Source organism: Varanus komodoensis, unplaced genomic scaffold (assembly GCF_004798865.1).
Source record: "Varanus komodoensis strain SLA01 unplaced genomic scaffold, ASM479886v1 scaffold33, whole genome shotgun sequence".
NCBI lineage: Eukaryota > Metazoa > Chordata > Lepidosauria > Squamata > Varanidae > Varanus > Varanus komodoensis.
In genome coordinates this window covers 1,649,777-1,675,604 of record NW_025335817.1, presented here as the reverse complement: position 1 = coordinate 1,675,604, position 25,828 = coordinate 1,649,777, and the positions used below count along the sequence as shown (strand labels likewise).

Sequence of the window (25,828 nt, the reverse complement as noted above, 5' to 3'; positions counted from 1 at the left end):
AGCAAAATAAGCCCCCCGAAGCAGGTTCAAAGGTTGTTTGGACCCCTCCCGCGCCCACTTTCAAAATGCCATTCAAACCAGCGGCGGAGCAGGGCGGCGCGCGCAGGCGCACACGACGCCGGGGAAGCGCGAGCTCGCCCAGAAGCAGCGGCGTGCGCCGCCAGGCCCGTTTAATCTACCTCCGAGCCAGGCACGCGCAGTGGATGCCGGAGCGATCGATTCTGGGTCTGCTCCCTCGGCTGGAATTGCTTCCCACGCGGGGCGGAGAGCAGCTTCTCCGAGGTAGGAACGCCTTGTTTTGCTTTTCCTCGAATAGTGTTTTGCTAGTTTGCTTCCCCAAACGGTTGCGAAAGGTAACATTCATTTAATCGGAGCGTGCATTTCTAATTCTTTAGTTCGAAGTGCGGTTGAATTAATGGAATCACAGCGTCTGTGCACAGGGCGGCGGGCTCTCTTAGGTGTGTTTTGATTGTTTTAGTATTGCTTCCTTGTGTTTACAACCTGCCTGTCTTCCGTTTGCAAGGAACTCGGTGCAGCTGGTACAGTTCTCGGCTCCATTTTTGTCTTCCTAACAACCCTGTGAGGTAGGTTAGGCGGAGAGCCTGGACTGTTGAAAGCCACCCAGTGAGTTTCATGGCCAAGTGGGGGCTAGAACACGGATCTCCCAGCTCCCCAGTCCCGCAGTCTAACCCCATGGCACACCAGGCCAGCCATGCTGGAAATGGTAGAATTTTTTTCCTGTCCAAGCATGCATAGGATCGAGCCCTTAATCCTCCAATCGGCGTTAAACCGTCACACGTGTGAAAGTTTGGTCCTGTGCGCCATCACGCCAACCTTGCATCGTTTACTAGGTTAGGTCTGAAACTGCAGAATAGTTTATCTGTCCTGCTAAAGCTAGGCTTCTCTGGTCTTGATCCGTGCTTGAACTGGAGACGGCTCGGGAACCCGCTTGCTCTGTGAAAGGACAATTACCCCTCCAGGGTAAGGGAAGCAGGCACCCTCTCCATAGCTCCCATCAGCCGCCAGGCAGCATGCATATGGGAGGTGTAGTCAGGGCAAGGAAAGGCATGGCTGAGCGCCTGCAAGTGCTCCCAGCGCAGCCGGGGCCCACCCATTACAGCCCATGGCTTTGGAAGGGGCTTTCCATATTGGGTCTGTGAAGGACTCTCAGGCCCCATATTCAGAAGCCCCTTCTGTCTGCCAGGATGCGACGAGCAGGCTGTTCATTCCTGCTAACGCCACCTTTTCTTCCAAGAGCCCAAGGCTGTGCGCACGCACCCTCGTTTTATCTGCACAACAGCCCTGCGAGGTAAGCTTGGCTAAACAGCCATAACTGGCCCCAATGAACTTCATGGCCAAGCAAGAATCGGAACCCAGGTCATCCGAGTCCAGCACATCAACCTCCATGGCACATGGTCCCTCATGCCGCTGCCACCACGTTCTACCTCCAGGACAGGGCCCCCGAATCGCCTTCAACATGAATTCCTCTTTGAGGCCGCTTTGTTGCGGGCAGAACTGAAAACAGAAGGGGGCAGGGGGCAAATACCGGCCCCCCTTTTAAGCCTAGAGGCACTTGCTGGCATTAACTCAGCCTTTGACAGGGACTTGGAAGTTTGTAAAGCAGTAAAAGGCTGCACAAAGGCCGGGAGTCCATCCCAAAATTGGTGGTGAGATGGTGTGGCCGCTGAAGAACGCTTGTTCTTGTTGAACTAGGCTGCCTTCCGCCCTGGGCTGGGGATTCTGCACCCCATTGCAGGTTTTCCGGAAGCGTCTGTGACTAGTTGCTGGGAATCGGAATGCGGAATGTGGCCGACTTCTCCTCTAAGCTATGAAAGCTCTTTTGATGCTCCTAACAGATGGAATAGCATTTCTTTTGTTATATTATTCATACCTGGCACCTTACAGTGTACCACAGACAAAATGGGGGGGGGGGAACCTTTTCAGAGTTGCTCTTCTGTCACATGGAATCTATTGAATTTACCTGCTGCTTCCATTAGCTGGCTTAGCCATGGCCTCAATCACTCCCTATTATGTTGAGTGTCTTTTAATTTATTTTTTCAGAAGATGGCCTTAAGGCCTCTCCTATTAGCTGTAATTTTGCCTGAATTCTTTTTTTAACGAGTGTAATTCTAGCCTCTATGTGACTTTAATTAACTCTGACAAATTTCCCCAAAAGCACATTTGCAAATAACACATAATTTATGAGGTCAAAGAAGCATTTTTTAAAGTGCCCTATTAAATCAATTCATAGGCACTTGTTTCAGATTCTTAACATCATTTGATGGGCAACACCCTCACTAAGCCTTTTCCAGCGTGGTTTAATCTGGTTTCAGTACAGTTTCTCCCCGGCTGTTTTAAAAAGGGATACTTATTGCAAACTGTAAATCTGAAAGGTGTTTTTGCAGGCACCGCGAATTGTGATATTTGCTTGTCTTCACCTTTGGCCCTTTTTAACTGGAAGAATTGCGCTAGTTTAACTGAGCGTTTTAGAAACACCCACAGTTCAGGTCAATCAAACCTCTGCGGCAGACCACGGCAACAAACCCTTCCCTCCCTGAAATGTGTAAGCCCATTAAATCTGATTCTCCACTCTAGGGCGGAAGAGGACAAATCTTTGACCTATTCCACACAACAGGCCTTCGGGAACCTGGAGAGCTCCCCCACCCTCTTCACCATTTCCTTTTCCTACTTAAATATTTCCAGTTCCTTTAATGTTTCTGCAGAGACATGCTCTTTCTGGCTGGCTCTGTTGCCTTCCCCATGCTTAGCACTAACACACTGAAAGCATGCATAGAATATTATTCTCACATAACCCCAGCTCCACTGGCTCCCCATCGAAGTCCGGGCCCAATTCAAGGTGCTGGTTATCACCTACAAAGCACTTAACAGCTTGGGACCTGGATACCTAAAGGAATGCCTTCTTCTGTATTTGCCCTCCCGCCCCTTGAGATCGGCAGCAGAGGCCCTCCTCCGTGAAAGATATTAGGAGGCAAAGTACCTGGAGCAGGGCCTTCTCTGCGGTGGTGCCCCACTTATGGAATGCGCTCCCCAGAGAGGTCCGCCTGGCGCCGTCGTTATTTGTTTTTCGGCGCCAGGCCAAGACCTTTTTATTTAAACGATATTTTAATAACTGTTAATATTATTTATTGGTTTTACATTTTTATAGCCAGGGTGATTCCAGATTTTATATGTATCTATTTATATGATTGTGTATTATGTTGGAAGCCGTCCTGAGGCTTATGCGAATGGGACAGCATACAAAAACGCCAAATAAGTAAAATATATATTACTCCAGTCTCCCTGCCTGTCCCATAGGAGTAGGCTTATGGTTAGCCTAGGGCTACCCGATTCCATGAAGCGCCTACACCTGCTTACATGGAGAACCCGTTTCTGGTGCAAGGAGGTTGGGAGCGTGTCCGGCGACGCTGCTCCTCTCCTGTCTTTCTCCATCGGTCCACTGGCTTGCAACTGTGGATCGAGGGGCCCCAGCCCTTCTTTTGACACTCCACCTGGCACTGGAAACACATGAATTCCAGAGCCTGCTTTAGTGCAAAACCAAGGCTCCGAAGGGCCCATCAACTAGGTCAACGTCCACACACAAGATTGCCGGGCATTCCAGTCAAGAGACCTGTGTGAACGCAGGCCAGTACAGGTTCGGACCGTGGTTCTTGGGCCCACCCTGTGAAAAGTGCCCGTGTCTGGGTACTTCGTGTCTAATTGCCCCTTTTCATTATGCTGGCTTTTGGGTAATGCATTTCAAACTGTGCAAAGCAACGAATACAAAATCCCTGCAGGCTTACAGTAGGAAAAAACCCCCACAACCCCGACTTTAATTTATACAAAACAGTACACGTGTGATAAATTACAGCTTCAGCTTCTGGGCAGAGAGTTCGCGTTTCCTCGGTTTCTTCTGGCTTTTCTTAGCATCTTTAATTTGCATTTTCACTTGATCTTGCAACTGAGAAAAGAATGCCTTCGAAGACTTCAAAGCCTTGTCTTTGCCATCATCCTGTAAGAGAGCAACATTTTTTTTCCGTAGCAAATCGACACACACACACACAGAGTAAGAAGCAGGCAGCGGTTCCAGCCACTTCATTGTTTCAGCAGAATGCATGCAAGACCACATTGGTATTCGACGGATAACAAGAAGGCAAACCGCGGGCTGTTGTGTCATGCAATACCCTTTTCTGGAACCACAATGCAGCGAAAAGCTGGCAGGGCGCTTGGCGTTATCTACACTCGCATGTTTAATGCATATTAACGAGAGAGAAGCAGGCACCGCAAGGAGCGTCTCCCTTTATTACAGAGGGTTAAGAACTTGGGTAGAATCTTTGGCATTCTCCCTTGAAGCTGCTCCAGCAGAGCCCTTTAAAAAGGGTAAGAGTTCACCAAGGAGGTCTACGGCATTATTTTTAAACAAATTGTCTTTGTGGCAGTGTCCAAAACACTTTGCAGTTCCGCAAGGTTGATTTACAGAGAATACTCGCTTAGCAAGTCTCAGGAGACCAGGCTGAGCGTATCCAACGGGTTATTTAATAAAACCCAAGGCAAGCCAACAAGGCACCGTGCAGATCAGGGATCGCCTTCTCCTGTGTGGTTCTGCCTGCCTGTCAAACTCTCTGGGGATAGCCTCCTCCGGTCCCAACGCCACCTGGGTGTGTGGGAGGGGGCCTTGGTGGGGGGGGGTGCCTTCATTCTGGAACTGGCCTCCCAAAGGGGCTCATTTAACCATTTCCCTCCCGGCCTTTGGAAGATAAAAAGAGCTTGGTTTGAACAAGCATCTCACCATTCCTGCTCCTCTGAATTGTTTGTTTTTAAACAGATTTTGTTGCCGTTTGATTATGTCTGTGAGCTACTTTGGGAACAACAAATCAGACCAGAGAACACACAAATGTCTCTAGTCCCACTGACTGCAGGGTAGACCTTATTGGACTGTTTCTGACAAAAGCTAACTAAACTGGGCCTGAATCTCAGGAAAGGAAGGAAGACTCTTTGTGGGGAGCAGGGAAAGGATTTGGTTAAAACTGCATCTTCCTTCCTCCTGTCACGTCAGCTGCACAACATACAAAGGCCTCTGACCGAAACTTCAAGGCGTTCAGGATGACTTCAGTGAACTTACCTTAAGCAATGAGGTTCTACCATCCTTAGTTAGTTTTTTCAATTGCCCAGCGGAAACTTTTTTGCTCAACTTGGCACCTTGTTCCGACTTTTGCTCCAGAAGTTTTTGCCGCTTCTCCCTCTCCTTCAGCCTCATGCGCTTTGCAAGCTTCTTCTTTCTCCTCTCCCTTTTCTTGTCTGTGGAAGTCTTCTCAGCATCGGTTTTTATGTCTCCTCCCTTGTTCTTCTCCTAAAGCCAAGAATGCAGTGGGTTTGGGATCTAATGTCTTAAGGCAGGGGTCCCTCCTGCAGCACCCACAAAGGCCTGCAAACGGCACTGGCAAAACTCTCCATTCCTCAAGCCCCAAAGACACTCTTAAGAAAACAGCAGGGCAGCATGCTTTCTCCCGTATCCTAGCCTCACGCATTCTCTTCCCTTGCTGTTCCTCTCTCCTGCCCTCCCAGCCTGCAGCTTCAGTATTTCCCCCCTGCCATCCACTTCTTTAGCTTGCTGATCAGTGTCCTGCCCAAGGCCCCCCCCCAACCCCCCCCCCCCCCCCCCCCCCCCCCAAGCTTTGGACACAAGCCCCCCCCCCCCCCCCCCCCGCTTGGAGGGACGACGAGGCATGTGACGGCACATCAGCTGCTGGCCTCTCTCCCCTGGGATGCCTGCCTGCTTTGTTTGCACAGAGATCTCATGGGAACCAATCCCTGCCCTGCTGCTCCGGGAGAGCATCACGAAGAAGGGCGGGATGGTGAAGGCAGGCGGGCCCAGTCCAGTCTTTCTTGCCTCTGTACGACTCCTTATCCCTTACAGCTCCCAGCCAGACCGAAGCCCTCGTATTGGCTCATTTTGCGCTCTGGTTCCACTGGTGTGGATATACTCTTACGATGGTTTTTATAATAAGACTGACACACACCATTTCAGCGGTTCGGGAAAGCCGTCTAAGCAGGCAGTGCAAACAGAAATGCATCCCCATCTTCCCAATTTCACTGAAGGGGGAGAAGCGCAGGAGTCTGAGGAAGGCAGTGAAACGTGCGCAGGACAAATCCACCCCAGCTCTTCCTCGGACTTCGCAGCGGCGGGATGGGAGAGGGTTCCCAGGGATGCTCTCTGCGGAGCGCAGGTGAGAAGCGGCCTCCCATGGGCTCCTTACCTTGATCTCCTCTGGGGCTAAGAGAGCAGCATCGCTGACGCTCACGGGGGCGACTTCTTCCATGGTTATTGCCGGGAGGTTGGAGACAATCTTAACCTCTGGCACAGGCTGCGGAGAGAGAAAAGGCTGTGCTACCATTTGAAGCAAACAACACGCATCTGTAGGAGATTAGGCATTATACCGGAGGACATTAGTAAACAAGAAATGTGTTTACATGTAAAATCAATCACTGCGGCAAGGATTGCATTCGCTCCACACTGGAAAAGTGAGGAACTACCCACCGACGAACTGATTCTAAAAAAGAGATCCTGGACTGTGCAGAAATGGATAGATTGACTTTATCACTGAAGGAGAAAGAAGATACTGACTTCTATCAAACTTGGGACTCTTTTCATTATTGGCTAGAGAAACGGGACTTGGCATAGATTTAAATATGTTTTTAAGTTATCATAAATGGAAAAAGAAGGGTGTGGGGGCTGACCCAGCGGGCTCGATGTTTTTGATGATGGATGTTGTTTGTAGTTTTTTTTGTTTTTTTAGGATTATAATTTTAAATAAAACTTATTTTAAAAAACCATGCCAGCTTAGGAGTAAGCTCCAGGGACCCCAGAGGGACTTCCGTGAGCCAGAATGCTCCAGTTGAGCTGCATTCCTATCTGCATGCATTTCGACCGAAGTCCCACGGAAGTCCTTCAGGGCACACGAGGACAGCAGAAAGCTGATCACAGTTCGATGGAACAGAAGTGATTCAACCCCACTGAATCAGCAGGAAGACAGAGACAGACAGAGTCACCCCAACATTTTTGCACTGAAACATTGCCTTCTGAAACACAATTATGTCCACCAAGCGACAACATTGCAATACCTACCGGTTTAGGTGTGAAGTGGAAATTGGAAAGGGCATCCAGCTTGAGGAAGAGGGAGTCCATCATTTTCTGGATTTCTGTATGCTCGGGCTTTTCTTCCTCGTCAGATTTTTTCTGGGTCAGGAGAAATGTCGGATTTAGAAAAGAATTCCCAACACTTTCAAGCCCAACAGCAAGACAGCATATTGTAAAATATTAACTCTGCAAGAGAAATCAATACCACCTGCAATCTTTTATAGATGGATGCTAGAAAGGACAGGGAGCAAACATTAAAATTTAAAACACAAAACCCACCTGGTTCAGTTTCAAATATTCCTGCTCATAAATTTCAGCAAGACTCTGCTTGCTCTTCTCATGGTCCAGAGTTAACCGCTTCTTGTACTCATAGGGTTCTTCTTTTGCTCTCTCCTTACGGACAACATCATCCCAAGCCTAAGCCAGAATATATCAGAAAGATGCTGTGACATGTTAAAATAGTGTTTGCTGCAGGGTAGAAAGGAATCAACTCCATAGCATTTCTTTGCTCCTGTCTTGCCATTTGTTTTGCGGAAACCCGAGAGAGCTAAGAAAATGGGGAGAGGGTCGTGGGGGTGGACGAGGAGGGGGTGTAAGGGCAGCAGCTGCCAGAAGGCAGGCGGGGCAGAGCAGCAGGGGTGCTGCCTGTTCATGGGGTGCCAGCAAGTTACCTTGTCCCGAACCCCAGAATAAGTTCAGATGACCCTGTCACTTGCCCAAAGGGGAAAGGATGACGTGACTCCAAGCCAGCAGAAGTGCAGACTTTGTGTTCCAGACATACAGGCAAACTATGGTTTGTATAATTGCTTTCTTTTTCCCCAGAGAACCCAACGCACTCTTCCAAAAATCAAGCAGAGAAACATCCTAAGCCATGATTTGCCTGTTCAAATGGAATACCAAGTCAGAGCTCCCAAACCAGCTTCAAACCAAGGGATAAATCCAGATGTGGTGTGTGTCCACAAACTATAGTTTGTCAGATGTTGTTGGATGGTGCACACAAGAAATGTGTCCATGCCAGGGTTTTTGTCCGAACCAAGTCAAACATCCGATTGAATTTCTAAGGGCCTTTCTAAAATGTTCCAGAATTCCCACCTCTTCAAGAAACAGAGCACAGACTTCAGGACAGTCAAACAACATGCTCAAGATATTTGAATTGTACTTCTGTTCCTTTCTGATCTGCATATCTAAGAACTTCCTGGGTTTCTCAACCCATTGCCCCACAAACAAAATAGTTGACATGAAATTAGTCCCATTAACCTGATCTTTTATCCTTCTCTTGATAATATCTTCAAGCTCAAGGGTCGTTTCTTCCGTAATCACAGGCGCTGAGAATACAACAAATGGAAAGTTCAGGAAGGTATTTACTAAAATACATTTTAATCAGCGTTAATTGGGTGCTAGCCTGCGAGGAACATTTAAGAGAAGCGTGTCCGTGCAAGTTACCCATTCTCACTGCATGGTCAAATAGCAGCGTTTCCTCCAGGAGGCTGTTCTCGGGTCTCTTCTGTCCTGTCACTTCGCCTTTCAGCTGCCACGGTTTCTCCATCAGCAGCTCCTCTTCCAAGGACTTAATTTTTGCTCCCATCTGCAAGAGAACCATGCTTTCAGAACACCTTGCCTCTGCTCATGCCTTGTTCGTTTTCTTATTTTAAAATGTTTTAAATGGAAAGATTTTTGTTTACTCTCAAAGGGGACTTTTAGGTTTCAAGACACGCGTGCATGCGGCCAACAAATTACCTTTTCCTGTCTTTTTTCAAATGATGATTTCGTTTCAGGGGCGCTGTCTGCCTTTCCCTGGAAGGTGTCTGTGTCTTCTTCCATGTCGCTATCATATGGCAAAGCAAATGTCACTCTCTTGGAAAGTTCTTTATTCTTCTCCATCTGAGCCTGCTCAATTCCATCCATTTCCTCGGTTCTGTAGTTAAGCAAAATTACATGTACAGAGGATCTCATTCTGTTCCATAAAACAGTTCTGTATTTAATTCATACTGGAACTCTTGAAAACAACCCTGCTGGGACATCAGAGAGAATACCCTGGAAGAACAATGCATACATAGCTTCAAACCAGCTGCCCCCACATGCAGGACTTGAATGCAAATGCATATAGAAAAACTGACTCAGATACTGAATGCAGAGTATAGCCATGAGGACTAGTGCCTTTGATAGCCTTCTCCTCCATGCCTTTCCTGAATCCCCACTAACAGCCATCCAAACTGGGGCCATCATGACATCCTGTGAAAGTAAATTTCCTAGTGTAATTATGCACTATGTGAAGAAGGGCTTCCCTTTATCTGCCCCACCTCTCCCATCAGTCAACTTCAGGGGTTCCAGTAGTATGAGAAAGAAGAAAAGTCATCTTCTCCCTATGATGTATTCTGTACCCCTCTATCATGTCCCCCCTCACTAGCCATTTCTCTAAGAGGGACAATCCCAGATGTTGTCATTAGAATTGCTATCTTCCTTGTAGAGCAATTATTCCAACCACTTGATAATTTCATAAAACCTACACTATATAAGACAGCATAAAAACATCCCCTCCTTGCAGGATGGCCTCCACGGCAGGGGTGGGGAACATGCCGTTCTCCAAATGGTGTCGAACTCTAGCCTGACTAGCAAACTATTTCCCACCTCCTGTTTCAAAGCCGACTATATTAAAGTAGGACTTGGCTGCTGCGGATTAAAAACTTACTCATCGGCAGCTCCACTGCTATATTCAGTGCCACTGTCTGCTCCTTCACTCCTTTCATCTTTGTGCTCACTTACGAAATCTTCTGGATCATCCACAGGATCAAAGTAATCTTGATACTTAAGATCACGAGCACTTTTACTTAGCTGGGGGGAAAAACCAGCAGCAAATTATAGAAGCCCGAGACGTTAGAGGGCACTGGAATGAGTAAAGACACAATCATCAATAACTCTGTTTATAGGATACACTGAAGAGTTCAAAATGTCTTCCTGAAAGAACACAGATGAGAGTTTAAAATATTTCAGGAGCAGCCACTGCTCTTTCTAGAGACACAAACACAGATTTGGCCAAATTAGCCTGTTTCGTTTAAAGCTCACAAGAGCTTTGGCAACATCCTGCGAAGTGGCAGCTTAGTCTCATGCAACCTCCTTCTCTTTCTTGCTCTTCCTCCAAAATCCCCATGGATTTCAGCACACTGTAACCCCAGGAGCGATTCCTGAGATTACGGCAGCTGAAAAAAGGCTGTCACAATAAAACAAATTGCGGCAAGCTTTATCCACGAGTCGACTCACAGCTGTGCTCCATTTAACCTGCTCTCAACAGCAAGGAGAAGAAACTGAGTGAAGGGTTGTTTTTTTTACACAGGGTGTGAACTGGACCCAAGAGGAACGGCCCTGAATGACTTGTTTTGAGAAGGAAGCAAAGCAAGGCAGACTAGAAACATTCAGCAGCATTTCTGCTTATGTGGTCCACACAGTCCCCACTTTCAGTTACAGACACAGATTATTGGGCCTGTTCGTTATCCCAGCTCAGGCGTAGGGTAGTTGGAAGCATCACGAGGCCCTGTTGGGAAAGTCACTCTTGTTTACTTGGAGGCCTGTTATACACAGGCCTGCCACAAGTTTGGCCTGTTACAGAAAAAGGTCTCAGTATAAAGCCACTCTTAAATGTTTTGAGAATGTATCAAAGTTACAGCATATTAAACAAACAATAGCTTTATCCAAACCATTTCTTGACATCATCACCTTCATATTGGCTTCTCCAAACTCCTCTTCCTCATCCTCATCCTCAGAAAGAACATCGTCAAAATAATCTATTCCATCATCTTCATCCCTTTCTTTGTTTTCCATTTTTTCTGCTGCATCCAAAACAGCTTCCATCTCAGATAGTTTGAAAAATCTGTCATCCAGAATAGATGGCTCTCCTCTTTTCTTCATGGTACTCTTTGCTATTTGGCTTTGCTGCTCAAATTTATCAATGTCAAAGTCCATATCGGAATCCTCATCACTAAACGCTTCTTCAGTGCCTTCCGTTGTTCTGCGCTGAGTTCTCCTCTTTCCAAGTTCACATTCCTCTTCAAGGTGGTCGCTTTTGTGATCCAACACTTCTGCTGATTGGTCCTCATTCCCTTCCAACTCCTCCTCACTATCAGTCTGCTTCTCACTGTCACCTGTGACAGACCCATCCTCCTCCAACTCGGGGAGCAGAAAGAGCTCTTGCTCCTCCTTCACATTTCTAGCAACCGCTTTCTTGAAGTAGCCCAGAACTGCATTATTCTGGAGCTCCAGCTGTTGCCAGATGTGTTCTTCATCGACGTTATCTATCACCAGCTCCTTCAAAGGGCTCCCAGAAAGAACATCAGCCCCAAGAGCTTTATGGAAATCATACAGTGTTTTTGTTAGCAAGGTGAAGTCACTGGCAAGTCCCTCCTGCACACTAGCATCAAAAGAAATAGAAGAGTATTTGAAGTTAGTCAAATCACAGCGGTCATAAAAGGTACCTCTTTGTAATGCTCACTGCCTGGTGCAAGACTGCCAGAAATGGCCCCTGTGTGAGCAGTCATATGCCCATCTAGCCTGAAAAAGCCCTACAACTCCCAGCATCCCTTCAGCCAGCCTTGCTGAGAAGTGCAGGCCCCTTTCAGCCCATCTGTACATGCATCAGCTTACAATGGGGCCACTGCCTTTCATGACATCCACTCATGACAGTTTCCTTTTAGTCTCAGAAAGATCATCGCCGCTTTAACTCATGATGCTCAATAAAGAAGGGCCACAGGTTCTCAGTCAGGGTTTCATATCTCATGTGTAGACAAGGGAAAAGGGGCCAGGAGATAAGTGAGAACAATCCTGCAATCCCAGGGCTTAAGCCCCTGGGAACACAGCCAGGTTTAATTTCAGGTGAACATGCCTGTGCTTTTGGTCCAAAGCTAGTATGCCCAGGATCGCATCCTGAGTGACCTGTGGAAATAGGGGTGCTGTGGAGTCCGCTCCCTCCAGGGGTGCGTCGGGCCCCCTCATGGATGCTTTGCAAACAGGACCCTAAGCTCACAACATTAAAATCTTGCCTCCGACATCACAAGCATTAAACGGGATCGGATTTTCAGCACGACCCATTAAAAAAGCAAAAGAAAAGGTGGCGTCCTTGCTTAGCATCCGAAAGGCTGCTCAAATAAAGAGGCGCAGTGGTGTGGGGTGCCACCCGTGGGGGGAGACACGTGTGCGCCCTGGCTGGGTGGCCCGCCGAGATCGCCGGGAGCACGAGGGGCGCCCTGCCGGCCGCGATCGGGCACGAGGGGGCCGCGCAGCTCCCCGCGCAGAGCCATGCGGGCCCGGCTGGACGCCCACCGCGCTCAGTGCGCCGGCCCCGCGCCTGCCCGGCTCTGCGCCCAGAGGCGACGCCCGCCCCGCCGCCTCCCGGGCCGCCCGCCTCTCCGCCCGCCCGCGCTGCGCCTACCTGAGGAAGCGCTCGGGCTGCGCCGCCGCGGCGCCCAGCGCCTCCATGCACGCGCCCAGCGCCATCGCCGGCTCCGCCATGCCCGGCCCTGCTCTGCCCTCACCTCGCCCCCTGCGCAGGCGCGCCGCCTCCTTCCTCGGCGGGCTCCGGGCGGCTCCCGCCGCTCCGCAGAAAGGTTCCGCTTCCGAAGGTTCCGCGCCCGCCCCGCTCTCCAGTTCGCCCCGTGTGAGGCCGACCCTGCGAGGTAGGGCGGGCCGACGGGGGTGGGGGCAAGCTTGCCCAAGGCAACCCCTCTGCAGCGGGGCCCTGAAGGGATGCAAAGGCCGCCCCCCCCCGGCCGCCCCTTGGGGCTGGAATGCCCCGAGCCGGCATCCAGCGCCCCCTTCCCTAGGCATGGAAGCGAGGAAGGAGCCCCGGGCTGGTGGAGCCCGTCCCATTTAACTCGGCGGGACTTTCTCCCCGGAGGGTGCCTGGCGGAGCGGAGCTGCGCGTGGCAGTGAGTCCCGCAGGATGCACTGAGGAAGTAAGACTGCAGAAGTACTGAGAAATCCTTGCTGGGTGCCTCCCAGATGTTGGGCTGCAGCTGGAAGCGCCGTGCAGACGGGAGGCTGAGAATTGCAGTCCAGCACATCTGGAAGGCTCTCCCCCAATCCACCAGTCCCGCCACGCAGCGCCCTGCCCTCCATTCGTTGGACTGCAGTGCCTATAAACTTCTAGCCACCGTGGGTATAGTGTAGTTCTTTAAAAACTTGCTACTCCCATTCAGACTATAAATCCTGGGAGCCAAAAAATGTGCCCACCATTCCCAAATGGGAAAATAAATTGCACAGATAGGCCATACGTTTTTAAAACTATTTTTTAATATTTCTCCATTTATTGTTTTAAGCTTTTATTGTTCTCAGTTGCTGTGCACAGTCTCAATGGCCATTTAGCAGATAAGGTTCCATAAAACATCAGTAATAAATACATGTTTTATTGGAGCATTGTCAGCCTTATATTAAATTATTTGAAACACAAAATACATCCATCTGTAAATAACGACAGTGCAATTGATTTATGATATATTTCTGTATTCTCTCGAGTTCTCCATATGCATTTCTTGTTTTCAATTATCTTCTGCCCACCATCCCTCTGGAGAAGATGCATTTTAAATTTAGGCTCTTTTGCAAGAAAGGTGCATGTTTCCAGGATGGGGTTTCCAGGGATTTGAGAGGTTGGTATAGTGTAAGTTTCGGCTGCACTGAAAGGAGTGCTGATTTAAATTCTCTCCATGCATCATTTCGAACTGTTGATAGCTAATTAGAGAGTAGACCATTAAGCTATGCGGTGTGCTCCAAGGGGCTGTGTGTTTTTTCTTCCCTTGGGTTATTGCAGGTCTGAATTTTCATCAGTAAAGAAAATCGGGTGGCCGAGGAGGGGGAGTCATAATCTAAAAATAGCAACAGATCTTTCTCTCATCTTACTGTGAAGTTCTGCCTTCCTGACCTATATTCTCAGCTTGGCTCACCCTTAATTTTTCAGCAGCCACAGAAACAAGGCTGGGTCACCACTTTGATCGGAAAGACAAATGACACCAAGTCCAGGGGCACCTGAAGCAGTGAGCATCTGTGGCGGCATACGTGTTTGTGGACTAGGATCTCCTTCGTCAAAGTGTGCAGCACAATTGCGTGTGTAGTTGTGGAAGTAAGTCCCACCGAATTAATTCAGTGGGCTTACTCCAGGCAGGTTGCGGGAAGCATCTGGCACAATAAGTCTGTTAGGATTGGAACCGAAGGTGCTGAACCTGAGCCTGGAGCCTTGTTTGGTACAGAAAACATCTGGGATTCAGGCCGACAAGAGTGGAAAAGGCACATGTTTGTTTACAAATGCTCTGAAGGCTCAGGGTGGGGATTTCTGTCCATAAAGAGCCTTGTCTTTTGAGGATACCCCTATGTGTGAAAAGCAACGGGGGGCAGGGGAAGGGAAGCCCTCGGATGGGGAAAACTCCGCCAACAGAACCATCCAGGGGTAGGGATGGCAGGACTTGGAAGATCGTGTGTGCGAAAGGACAGCTGGTTCTGGGGGATGGAATGCCACAGAAATGATCGGTGCCCCCACACCTTTAACGACAGCAGGTGGAGAGGGGGTGGTGGCAGGGGAGATGGGGGCTGCCGACTGACATCCCATCTGGCTGGAGCAAAAAACAATTGCGATCGTGCAGGGCGGCAACCCAACCTATTTCAAGCCCCCGCTGCCCCCAAAAAGCTTCTCCGGGGGACCTCTAGTGCAGAATAAGTGTAGGTTACCACACGAGTACATGGAATTCTCTGGTACGCGTACACCACCCACTGATCTCGCCTCCAGCATCTGGTATACTGCATCTGTCCATGGAGGTTTGATTTGGCCGCCCTGGCAGACAGCCATTCATAGGCCCGCCATTCATGCGGGTTGGTGCGTGTGGGCATTGCCTGCCACTCTGAGAACCCAGGGAGACTGTGGAAGGCATTGCTTTCTGGAGCTCAGGAGAGCCCACCTGGCAGGCAGGTTTGAGCATTTGAGGTTTAGAGCGATCGCGTGCTGAGAGCCAGCTTGGGGGCTTTTGCAGCCTGGACTGAGAGCAAGAAGCGCCTCCCACAGGCCGCTTTTCAGTCAAGTGGGCATCTGTGGCCCAAGAAGCAGCCTTTGGAAAAGGGAGCTGCAAATCGGCGGCGCTAGGACCTCGCGGCGGCGCTTTCCCGTGCTCGGCCTCGCGGTAATCTTTTGAGCCCGCCGGCTTGCCGTTGCCAGCGCTCGCCAGGCCTTCGCTACGGCTTCGCTCGGCGGGAGTTGTTCGGCGGGAGTTGCCCGGTTTAAAGATGGCGGCCTCCAGGTGGACGCGGGCAGCTGGTAGGTCTTCCCACGACCAGGGAGGGAGGCGAGCGGTGAGGATGAGGCCCTTTTGCACCCTGGACGTGGGTCAGGCTGGGTTTTGCGGAGAAAGAGACTCCTTGCATTGCACAGCTGGAGTTGCCCCCCTTGGAAACGTAAGACCTGCCCGCTCTGTGGCGCCGACCCATGTCCTTTGGTACCAGGGGCATTTCCCAAGAAGCTGAGCCGCAAACCAGGCTGTTCTATGTCGGACTACAATTCCCATAATCCCTTAGCCAGCATAGTTGTTTTCCCCGAGCTGGTGCCCCGTATGCATTTGGACTACAGCTCCCATGATCCCCAACCGACATTTCTCCCAACCGTTTAGGCTCCGTATGTATTGGATCACAATTCCATAATCCTCTAGTTAGCTCGGTCACTTTCCCACAACCGAGTGCCCTCCATATCTTACATTTTATGTTGTAAGCTGTCCTGAGGCTTTTTGTGACAGGACAGCATATAAATATTTTGAATAAATAAATAAATATGTATTGCACTACATGCAATTCCCATGATTAAAGAATTTAACATGGTTTAGTTCTTTAAAAAAAACACACAGTTACTGTTCAGGCTACCTTCTTGCTGTATTGCATTTGATTCCTTTAAATATGCAAATCTGTCTGGGTGGTTTGCAAACAGAAAAGCTTAAAATACAGCACGATAAATCATAGTATAACACCTTCAAAAGCAAAAAGCAAAATAAAAACAGTAAGATCCCACAGTGGCACACAGATCTAAAATCCCAACAGTGCATCTGCACACAATACCAACCAAAGGAGTAAGATATATTATTATTATTATTATTATTATTATTATTATTATTATTATTATTATTATAACATTTCTATGCCGCCCCTTGCCGAAACCTCGGGGCGGCTTACAACATGATAAAATACATTGAAATACAGTAGTACATAATAAATTACCATTAAATATAAAAATACAAAAAATACATTGATTTACAAATATAAAATTAAAATTATCAGTATAAAATAAAAATATAGGAGGAGAAAGAGAAGGAAGAAGAAGTTGCCATGGCCTGATCATATGTTTTAACAATTGAAATGATGTTTAAATAAAAAGGTCTTTACCTGGCGCCGAAAAACCAGTAACGACGGTGCCAGGCGGACCTCTTTGGGGAGTGAATTCCATAGGTTGGGCGCCACCGCAGAGAAAGCCCTCCTCCGGGTACTTACTCTCCTAATTTCTTTCATGGAGGGTTCCTGGAGAAGGGATATAAAAAGATCTTCGCCTAGTGCTGAAAAGACTGTACTCTGTGAGCACCAAGCAAGGCTTCCTGGGGAGAACATCTCACTATGGGAGCGACCACTGAAAAGCCCCTGTCCGTAGCAGCCACCCACTTTTCACAGAGGAGGGCTGCCGAAAATGACCTTAGCCTCCCAGACAGTGGAAATCATGAAAGGAAAGCTGTCAGGGCTTACACACCTCATAAGAAGGGTCCTGCTGGATTGGCTCACAAGGCCCTCTAGGCCAGCGTCCTTACAGGACATTCCGGGAACAGATCTTTCCTGGTGTTTTCAAAGGCTGTGCATTGCAGTAATCCAAACGAGAGGTTACCGGAGCATGGATTCCTGTCCCTCTGTCCAAATAGGATCACAGGTGGGAGTAGTTCTCTTCCTGGGAGAAGGGGAACCGATGCTTCTACAAATTGCCGTTACTGTGCACAGTCACGTCGGTCACTGTGTTTTTGCAAAGCAAAATACTTTTGTTTTGGTTCCACCATCTGCTCTGCCACCTGGTGATGTTCTTCAGGGCCTCTCCTCAGGTATGTCCTTGGCATCCTTATCCTTATCCGAGGTCCAGGTGTCGAGGTCTCTACATCGGCTGTCAGTTTGCTTCAAGAAGAGTTCTAATTGGCTTGCACAGAGACTTTTCCATTGCTGTTGTGTGTGTGTGTGAAGCAGAACTTGTGGTCTCCGGGGCAATTGCGCTGCTCTGATGTTTGCTGAATCCACTACTTTGGGCTTAGCAGGGCCATGTAAACAGCAAGCAAACCTTTGTAGCTCCTTTTACTATTCCTGCTCATACTGGCTTTTCCCCTTGACATTTGTCTTTTAATGTATACGCTCTGCTATTCTAAGTGGTGTCCCATAAACAAGGGATCAAATTACTCTATGAAAGGTGTAAAGCAACACGTCTAAAACAAAAAGAGTTTAAAGCAAGAGAAATCTGTTGGCACAAAAACAGTAAAATTATTGCAGAATCCCATACAGTGTCTACTCAAAAGGCAGTCCCGGTTGTTTCAGTGACACTTATGCGCAGGTTAATCGGTGTGAGTTCGCACAAAAGTCTTTCAGAATAAGAAAACGTTCAGGCCCTGACTAGTCGAAAGGGGTGGGCAGCTCCCAGGGTGCCGTTTTCCATCTGGACAAAGCTGGGCTTTTCCCATGAACACGAACAACTTTGTTCTGCCATTTGGGCAAAATCTCTGCTTGCAACCTTGATGTGGGAGTTGTTTCTTCTTTCCTTCACAATTACGCCATCTGTTCCATTGCGCTCCTGTACCCCTTTCTGGCCTTCTTTCTGCCAAGTTCCCTAGACATAAGGAAAGGGATTATTTTGCTTTGAATTTCTAACCACAATGGTTGGGGGGGGGTGACTAATTGTGTGGGGGCACCCTTGGGGAAACCCCCAAGCTATGCATCTTCTAGTACTAACGGAGAAAGCTTTTAGTCTGCACAGAGAGCGGAGTGCTTGGGAACTCCCAGAAAGAACAGCTTCCCCATTTTTTAAACCTCGACTGAAAATACGGAATAAACTATGTCAAACATCCAAGGGAGTCCGCAGCAAAACTTTCCTTGTGTGGTTTAATTCCAAATGAACTCCTTTGGAACAGACCCACTAGAATACTTCTTCTATGCTCCTTAGTACTAGACATTCACATTCCACTTCAGCCTTTTTCTTCGTCAAACGTTTCTCCTCTTTTGCGTCTCTTTGGTGCATCGGATACAAGCTTGGGGCCAAATTTACTAGTGTGTGAAAAAAGCTGCAGCCCCAGAATCTTTAGCACCTGGACGAAGGTGCTGCAGAGGAAAGGAAGGGACAATCGAAAGGAGATTTGTCCTGCCTGCTCTGATTTTCACTTCTGAGTGTCTAGTTCAACATGCCTTTGGGGCTGGCTGCGCTGTTCCTTTCCTTCTGGTCACCCCGCAACCGTGCTTGGCTGAACTGGGCCCAAGACTGTGCTGACCCCATAAGCTTCCTGGAATCTGGAGCAACGATGCCCTGTCTTTCCACATGGTTCATCGTAAAATAGGCAAGGAGCAGCAGCTGCTCCCCTAGCAATAAGGGAATGTGTAGCATGGCCCTCTTCTGACGCTTAATTTTGGGTGGAAAAATGCCTTTGCCTAGTCATATTTCCATTTCAACACATTAGCGAATGTGAAGCATCAGATGTTTTACAGTGTGCTTAACAGCTGGGAAGATAAACACCAAGGGTTTTGTGCTATAAAAGTTTAGGCTGGTGTAGGACATCTGGGAATTTCAGAGTTTGATTTAGTGAGGAAAAAACCTGCTGGTTTAAGTCTAGAGTTAAGGCCGTCTCCTTTCGGCTCAAGCGCCAGGTCTTTCACAGCCAAATCCAGATAACCAAGAAAAGCCCTGTGAACAAGCACGGTTCATGAGTGTGTATCTGATAAATGGGGCACCTCAGTTAAAGTATTAGGTTCCAGTTTCCAGTTTCCTGGCTTTGTGCAGCTTGAGGCAACAGGAGATGGACTTCAGCTCTTTGCATCATTCCTGGTTTTTTGAAAAGGGAGTTTGCAATTATAGTGTTGGCAACCTCATGGAGGGAGACGGGCAGGGCTGTCCGAGGAGAGGGAGCTCATTCACAGGGTCCCGGTGAATCACAGACCACGTGATGTCATGCATCAAGAATGCTTCCTTCCCTCTAACTTATTCCACTGGCAAGTTCATCTCTATGACCAGCAGGATTATAACCCTAATGGTAACCGTGATTTCATTTCATTTCATTTCATTTCAAGATTCGAAAATCCCCCAAGAGATGTTCCTCTGTGGACAATAAGTGTTTCTTGCTTCTTCTCAAGGAACACACACAAGTGTGATTGTGCATCCAATGTAACCCAGGTGTGAGATGGGATCCTTGTACATCCTTTCCTTCCACACAAAGGTCAGAGCGCTTGGGCCGTGTTTCTGCTTCCAGAAAGGGGGTGTGAGGCCTTGATCTTTCTGTATTCCCACCCCACCTGAACATCCCCACTCGGGCAGCTACATAACACTCCTTGTAATCTTACCCTCACAACAACAACCCTGTGAGGTAGGTTGTACTGAGTCTGCAACTGGCCCAAAGTCACCCAACATGGCCGAGCACGCATGGATTTCCAGTCCCACACACTTGACCACTATACTTCACAGCGGCCTCACAGCTGCTTTCTCTCTCTAATGAGAGAGAAAAACCTGAACAACTTTGGAGCCACTGCTCAGAATTTCACCAAACCGATGAAAGTTGGTTGACCATCCAAAAAACCCACCTCAATAGTTTTCACCAAAATTTGAAAGGGACGTAGGGTTTGCCAAGCCACCGCGTGGAATAAAAAGTGACGGGGCATCGTTTCGTACCCCTTTTAACTTGCTGTTCCTGTAGCAATTTTTGACTGGACACATTTGAAATTTTGCACAAAAGAGCAACTCGTCAGGTCAACCATGGATGCCACGTTTCAAGTTATTAGCTCAACAGGTGTCATTTTAATAAGCAGCTGGGTTTTGATGGTCACAAAAGCAGAATGTTTATTTCTTTGACTCAGCTGAGACTTGTTCCCGGTGATTGGGAAGAAACTGCTCAAGCTTCATATCCCAGCCCTCGTGGATTGACCCTTCTTTTTAAGAGAGGTTGAAAAACCGGGTTGATCCGGATAGAGCACCAAAATATTTTTCAGGATACACTGTCAGGGACAGGAATGGGGTGTGAGGAGCCCAGGCTGGGATGCGAACTTCCGAAGCAGCAAATTGGAGCAGAAGTCCACATCTCAGCCTCCCTGCTGCCTCTTGGACACTGGCGGTGGGACCCAGGTGCCTTGTACCCTCCCGGGAAACTGGCATATGTAGTCACACTGCTCAGTAAAGGAGGTGGGAGAGAGCGATTGGGAAAAGTAGCCTATCCCCTTTTAAAGCCCTTTCACATTGGTGGCCAATATTAAATTCTGTGGTAGCAAATTCCATCGCTTGATGGCACTCAGTGTATGGAAGGCCTTAATCATCGAATCCTAGAATAGCGGAGTTGGAAGGGGCCAGAAGGCCACCGGGTCCAGCCCCCTGCTGCTGCAGGACACCAAGTCACACCATCCCACTCAGGCTGCCCAGTTTCCTTCTGAATCTCCCCAGTGTGGGAGAGCCCCCCACCTCTCTAGGCAGCTAGTTCCGCTGTTGCATTGCTCTGACAGCGAGGAAGCTTTTCCTGATGTCCAGCCTCAATGTTGGTTATCGCAACTTGAATTGATTATTTTGTGTCCTACACTCTGGTATCAGCAAGAAGAGATCTTGACCTTCCTCTTTGTGGCAGCCTTTGAGGTACTTCTAGAGGGATCTCATGTCCCCCCTCACTCTTCTCTTCTCAAGGCTGAACATGCCCCATCTCTCCTGATAAAGCAGTGTTTCCAAACCCTGGATCATTCTTGTTGCCCTCCTCTGGACCCTTTCTAATTTACCTTCATCTTTCTTTCTTAAACCTTGGTGCCCAGAACTGGACATCCTCTTATCCATCCTGAACCTCTCACCAGCCAGCTCCAGCTCCCTTTGGGTTCTGGCACGGTGGGAGAGGAGAAGAACTTCTCCATTTGGCTTTGTACATTCTTGTGGTAGTTGTGCAAGGACACTGCTCGCAGTTGCTCTCCCCGGAGAATCTAAGGACAGTGTAAGGTCTGGAAACTCTCCCAAGCCAACGGTCTGATCTTTCTGGCAGAGGGTGACGCTGTCCTGACATCCTAGTCTCCTTTTCACACTGGTTGACACCTCCGTGTGTTCACCCCCATCCAGACCATTATCAACTCCGGCAGCGTTCAAAGGTGGAATCAGGTGACGAAGAGCCGAGTGCCACCTGCATACCTGGATGGCATCTCACTCCGGAGCTCCAGGTGAGCTCGCCCAGTGGCTTCATGGAGATGTTTAATAACACAGACGGTCAAGTGGCCCGGAAGGCACCCATGATGTAGTTGCCCCTTGGCTTTCTCCTGCGCGCTTCTTGAATGTAAAAGGCTAAGCTAAAGCGTGACTGCGTTACTATAAGCACGCAAAGGATTAAAGCTTGCCTTTGGATAGGTGCAAAAGTTTAAAGTGGAAAAACCAAATTCCCAAAATAAAAATGTCTGTGCGTTCAGTTTTTAAAATGCCAAGGATTCTGGGATTAATGATACATCTCTAAGTGCTAAAAGACATTTAAGCTCTTAAACGTTAGGCTTGGCTTTGCTCTTGCAGGCCAAGAAAGCAAACTACAAATCCAACAGTCTGGAGTCTTCTTGCATTCTGGGTATTAACCTGGGGCCCTCTCAGATATGAGCTGGGGGCTTCTTGGGGGCAGGTCTCCCTAAAGGCCTTCTTATGTAACGCCCTCGGGGCCAAATTAGCCTTTTGCAGTTCGAAGCAACCGCTTCAGCCTTCTGCTAGGAATATGCACAAAGGTGAGCCAGGTTCATTCTGGCAAGATGTGGCCGCCTGTCCCTGAGGGCCATGCTCAGGTCGTTTGACTCCCTGCCTTCTGCACAGGGATGGGAACTGGGGCTCCCGGATTCAGCTCCGACCCTTTATACAGGCACCGTACTGACTTTCGGAGGAAGGAGTGATCAAAAGGATTGGGGGAACCGTGGCTCGGCGGGAGAGCACGTACTCAGCACGCCGGAGATCTCTCTCGCTAGTATCTCCAGGTCAGGCTGGGAAGGACCTGATGCCATCTGGACAGCGGCTCCGAGTCGGTCCCCACAATATTAAACTAGGTGACCCCGAGACTTGAGCTCATGGCCAAGTTCACACGTGCTGCCAACACAGGGTTTATTTAGCACCATATTATCGCGCTGCATTTCTATCCCACCTGTCTTCCTTTTGCAAGGAACTCACGGGGGCTTACACGATTCTCCTCCTCCGTTTTATCCTCACAGCAACAACCCTGTGGGGTAGGCTGGGCTGAGGGTCTGACTGGCCCCAAGTCACCGGTAGGCTCCATAGCTGAATGGAGGCTAGAACTCAGTCCCAGTCCAGCAGTCTTCACCAGCACTCCAGACTGGCCTCACGGTTGACTTGGGGTCTGTTGACCGTCACTCGAGCAAACCAGGTTCTCAGTCCCTGAATTCTCTGTTTCTCTCCCACTTCGTTTGCTCCTTCCCGTATCCTCAACACCTTTGCAGCGCACCTGGGGGTTTTACCTCTCTTGCCTGCCATCTGTCGCTCGGCAGAACAACCCATGGTTCTTGGTTCGCACATAACAACAAACTGTAGCTTAAACAACCCGGCATTCACAGCCGAACAAGAAATCATGACTTGCCTTTCTGGGTTGACCGTGGTTAGCGACTGGGCTTCCTTCACACGTCAGGACCACCGGAATCCAGCAGCCGGCAGCACGAGTTCGGATTCCGTGCGAACCAGGGCCGTGTAAAGCAGCCGGCATGAACTGGCAGCCCGGAGGCTTTTTGCTACTCCTTTGTCCCCAGATGTGTGTCTGTGAGGCTCTTGCAACATAATCCCTTAATGTAATAAGTCAGCGCCGGCCCTCGCAGGCATTGATTTTGTTGTCATGTAGCGCCAAGAGATTATAAATGGGCCCTGTTCCGTTTTTCCCCAGGGCTTCTCGCCCGGTCGCAGGCGACAGCTGCAGCGGGGCGGATGTTCTCTGGTTCTGGTCCCGTGGCCCAGAAGACTCCCCCTTCGCTGTGGAAACTGGGCCGGCTCAACCACGTCGCCATTGCCGTGCCCGATCTGGAAAAGGCCACGGCTTTGTACAGGGACGTGCTGGGGGCCCATGTGAGCGAGGTCACCCCCCTCCCCGAGCACGGCGTCTACACCGTCTTTGTGGAGCTGGGGAACACGAAGCTGGAGCTGCTGCACCCGCTGGGGGAGAAAAGCCCTATTGCAGGCTTCCTGCAGAAGAATAAGTCTGGGGGGATGCACCATATTTGCCTGGAGGTACGATGCTCCCGGGGTTCGTGTTACTGGAAAGCTTTAAAAAGCAGACCTTCGCTGAAAAGCTGCACGGGCTTTTTCATGGCGAGGCGACTTTTTGGAATCCTGAGAATCCCAAGGATTTCACGTTCGTTTCTGATTTTCCTTTTAAGGAGGATGGGTCAAGTTTCTAGCCCTCATTTTTTTTTATTATTATTATAACATTTCTATTATTCAATTTATTATTATTATTATAACATTTCATTAAGGTGACATCTGAACATTTCACCACAAAGCTGTACTTATGGATGAGAAAGAAGGGGGCAATGCCTGTTTTTTACATCACAAGCTAGGTTTCAGCTCTCGTGTTCTTCATCTGTTTAGAGATGAAGGGCTCTTTTAGTCTGAGGGCAAGTCCTATTTCAGAGAATCTTTGTGGGCTGCAGTCTGCTGTGCGGGTGGGCCAAAGCCAGAAAGGACATGGTCCAAAATGCAAAACCGCTGGTGCATTTTAGCTCCAAACTCACACTGCCGGCAATTGCTCCTTCAACAAAGCCAAGCTTTTAGGATGGGGATCCTGCCATCTTATGGGGCACGATATAGTAATAATTCTGCTTCAAGCACCCCCCTTTTCCCTTTTCAAGGTGGACAGTATTGCGGAAGCCATAGGGGAGCTGAAGGAGAAGAAGATCCGCCTGCTGACGGAAGAGCCCAGAATTGGTGCCCATGGGAAGCCCGTGGTTTTCCTCCACCCCAAGGACTGTGACGGAGTCCTGGTGGAGCTGGAGCAATCCTAAAATGGGATCCAGCCTCGCGGTGGGAGCAAGGAGCGAGCATCCAGACTGCGGTGGGAAGGGGCACCAATTGGGGGCCGCATATTCTTCAGAATCACAATGATTGTTTTGTTCACGGAGGTTTTCTTTTGGTCTGTGCAGCTTGGTGCATACCGAGAATTTTTCCGGCTGCCTCACCACTCCTGGGCATAATTTTGCATCCGTTTGATAGATTTCTAGGTCATCCTTCAACGTTCTGCTCTACATTTCTGAGCGCGAGAGGGAGAGGCAGTCGGCTTCTCTCCAGTATTCCCTTAAGAAAGAACCAGCATGCAATCATCTGATTTCCTGAATTCCCCATTCTCAGGATTCTCCAAGCATCACATTCACTGGTTCCCTCAATTATGGGATGCTTGGTGTGCTTGTGATTGCTAAGCTCTTCCTTACTGTACCATTCTTTTTCAAGAAGGCGCCATTTGGATGCTGTAAAAATGCACATTTATGGGGAAAAAGCCTCGTGGAAGGCACAGAATCTTCATTAATGCTCCAAGTGAATGACACCAACAGAAGCATAATATATATGTTGTTGTTTCAAATTACTTTAATTTATGAATGGTAATTAAAACCCATGCATTTCTGTTTGTTTCTTCTTTCTAGTTTAGGCAGAAGTACCCTGTCTTTTGATCAGAGATGGCACTCAAGTGGTTTTAAACCTGCTCAAGTTTTTCTGGATTTCTTTGTGGCTCGAGGCTGATGCCTCCCATTTGGGTGAGGCTCCAGGCACAACCTGAGCATAAAAAATCAGAAACGATACCCCCCAAAATCTCAGGGTACGATCTGCTTGGAAATGCCCCCGTGCAGGCTGCGCTGAACTGAGAAGGGTAGAAATCATCCCCTGTACTGGGGGTTGCTCAGGAGAACTTCCCCAGCCGCCCCTTCTCTCCAAGGACTAGTTTTAAGATGTAGCATTGTTTGAAATCTGGGCCCTTGGAAACAGCTCGTGTCATATATTTCAAGGTCTTTTGCCTCCAGCAACACTTGAGCTCATTTTATAAAAGCGTCCCCTTGGCACGGAATGGACATGTAAGTAGGTTTGACGACAATGTTTTCTGCCTGTACACCTTGGCAAGTGTCTTACTGATCAGTGAGTCAGATATAATCAGCCCTTGGATGACTCGGAACGCTTGCATCCTGACTCAAGAAACCGGACTGCTCCTCTGCATCAACGGATCTACATTTAAAGAAGATGCTTTTTTCCTAATATGAGGGTTACCTTTTCTTTGTAAGAAAAACCAAATGAATGAACGAAAATGAATACAGGATTCTTGGATTGATGCAGTATTATGCACGCACATACACGCACACATGTGCACAGACCAGGAAGGAATGAGCTGGGCAAAGGGAAAGCAATGCAAGGCCAAACGAATGGATGCGCAGAAACATTTAACAGCATGGGATTAGGTCCCTGTGTGATCCAGCTGTAAACCTTTT

General features: G+C 48.7%; 2 protein-coding genes across 3 annotated transcripts; one reads left to right on the top strand and one right to left on the bottom strand.

The window, feature by feature from the left end:
* Positions 1–3,796: 3,796 nt before the first annotated feature.
* MPHOSPH10 (M-phase phosphoprotein 10) lies at positions 3,797–12,656 on the bottom strand. Its single transcript, XM_044438978.1, has 11 exons — positions 12,555–12,656; positions 10,847–11,537; positions 9,825–9,967; positions 8,873–9,050; positions 8,579–8,720; positions 8,393–8,460; positions 7,415–7,552; positions 7,124–7,234; positions 6,255–6,362; positions 5,120–5,347; positions 3,797–4,009 (listed from the first exon to the last, which is right to left on the bottom strand). The coding sequence occupies exons 1-11, from the start codon at positions 12,632–12,634 to the stop codon at positions 3,863–3,865; spliced, it is 2,034 nt and encodes a 677-aa protein (XP_044294913.1). The 5' UTR covers positions 12,635–12,656; the 3' UTR covers positions 3,797–3,862.
* A 2,705-nt stretch (positions 12,657–15,361) lies between these two features.
* On the top strand, positions 15,362–24,974 carry MCEE (methylmalonyl-CoA epimerase). Of its 2 annotated transcripts, none has more exons than XM_044439033.1 (3): positions 15,362–15,419; positions 23,248–23,588; positions 24,209–24,974. In XM_044439033.1, the coding sequence occupies exons 1-3, from the start codon at positions 15,389–15,391 to the stop codon at positions 24,359–24,361; spliced, it is 525 nt and encodes a 174-aa protein (XP_044294968.1). In that variant the 5' UTR covers positions 15,362–15,388; the 3' UTR covers positions 24,362–24,974. The 2 variants fall into 2 exon arrangements, with proteins under 2 accessions (XP_044294968.1, XP_044294967.1); XM_044439032.1 differs by lacking the exon at positions 15,362–15,419 and adding an exon at positions 16,729–17,226.
* Positions 24,975–25,828: the final 854 nt, after the last annotated feature.

Excerpts from the sequence above, each read along its gene's own strand:
- MPHOSPH10 (XM_044438978.1), bottom strand. The coding sequence starts at position 12,634 with ATGGCGGAGCCGGCGATGGCGCTGGGCGCGTGCATGGAGGCGCTGGGC. Across the intron at positions 11,538-12,554 it reads CAGCCCGAGCGCTTCCTCAG|TGTGCAGGAGGGACTTGCCA; the intron begins GTAGGCGCAGCG and ends TTTTGATGCTAG. Across the intron at positions 9,051-9,824 it reads AGCAGTGGAGCTGCCGATGA|AACCGAGGAAATGGATGGAA; the intron begins GTAAGTTTTTAA and ends GCTTAACTACAG.
- MCEE (XM_044439032.1), top strand. The coding sequence starts at position 16,827 with ATGACCTTAGCCTCCCAGACAGTGGAAATCATGAAAGGAAAGCTGTCA. Across the intron at positions 17,227-23,247 it reads TCTTCAGGGCCTCTCCTCAG|GGCTTCTCGCCCGGTCGCAG; the intron begins GTATGTCCTTGG and ends GTTTTTCCCCAG. Across the intron at positions 23,589-24,208 it reads TGCACCATATTTGCCTGGAG|GTGGACAGTATTGCGGAAGC; the intron begins GTACGATGCTCC and ends TCCCTTTTCAAG.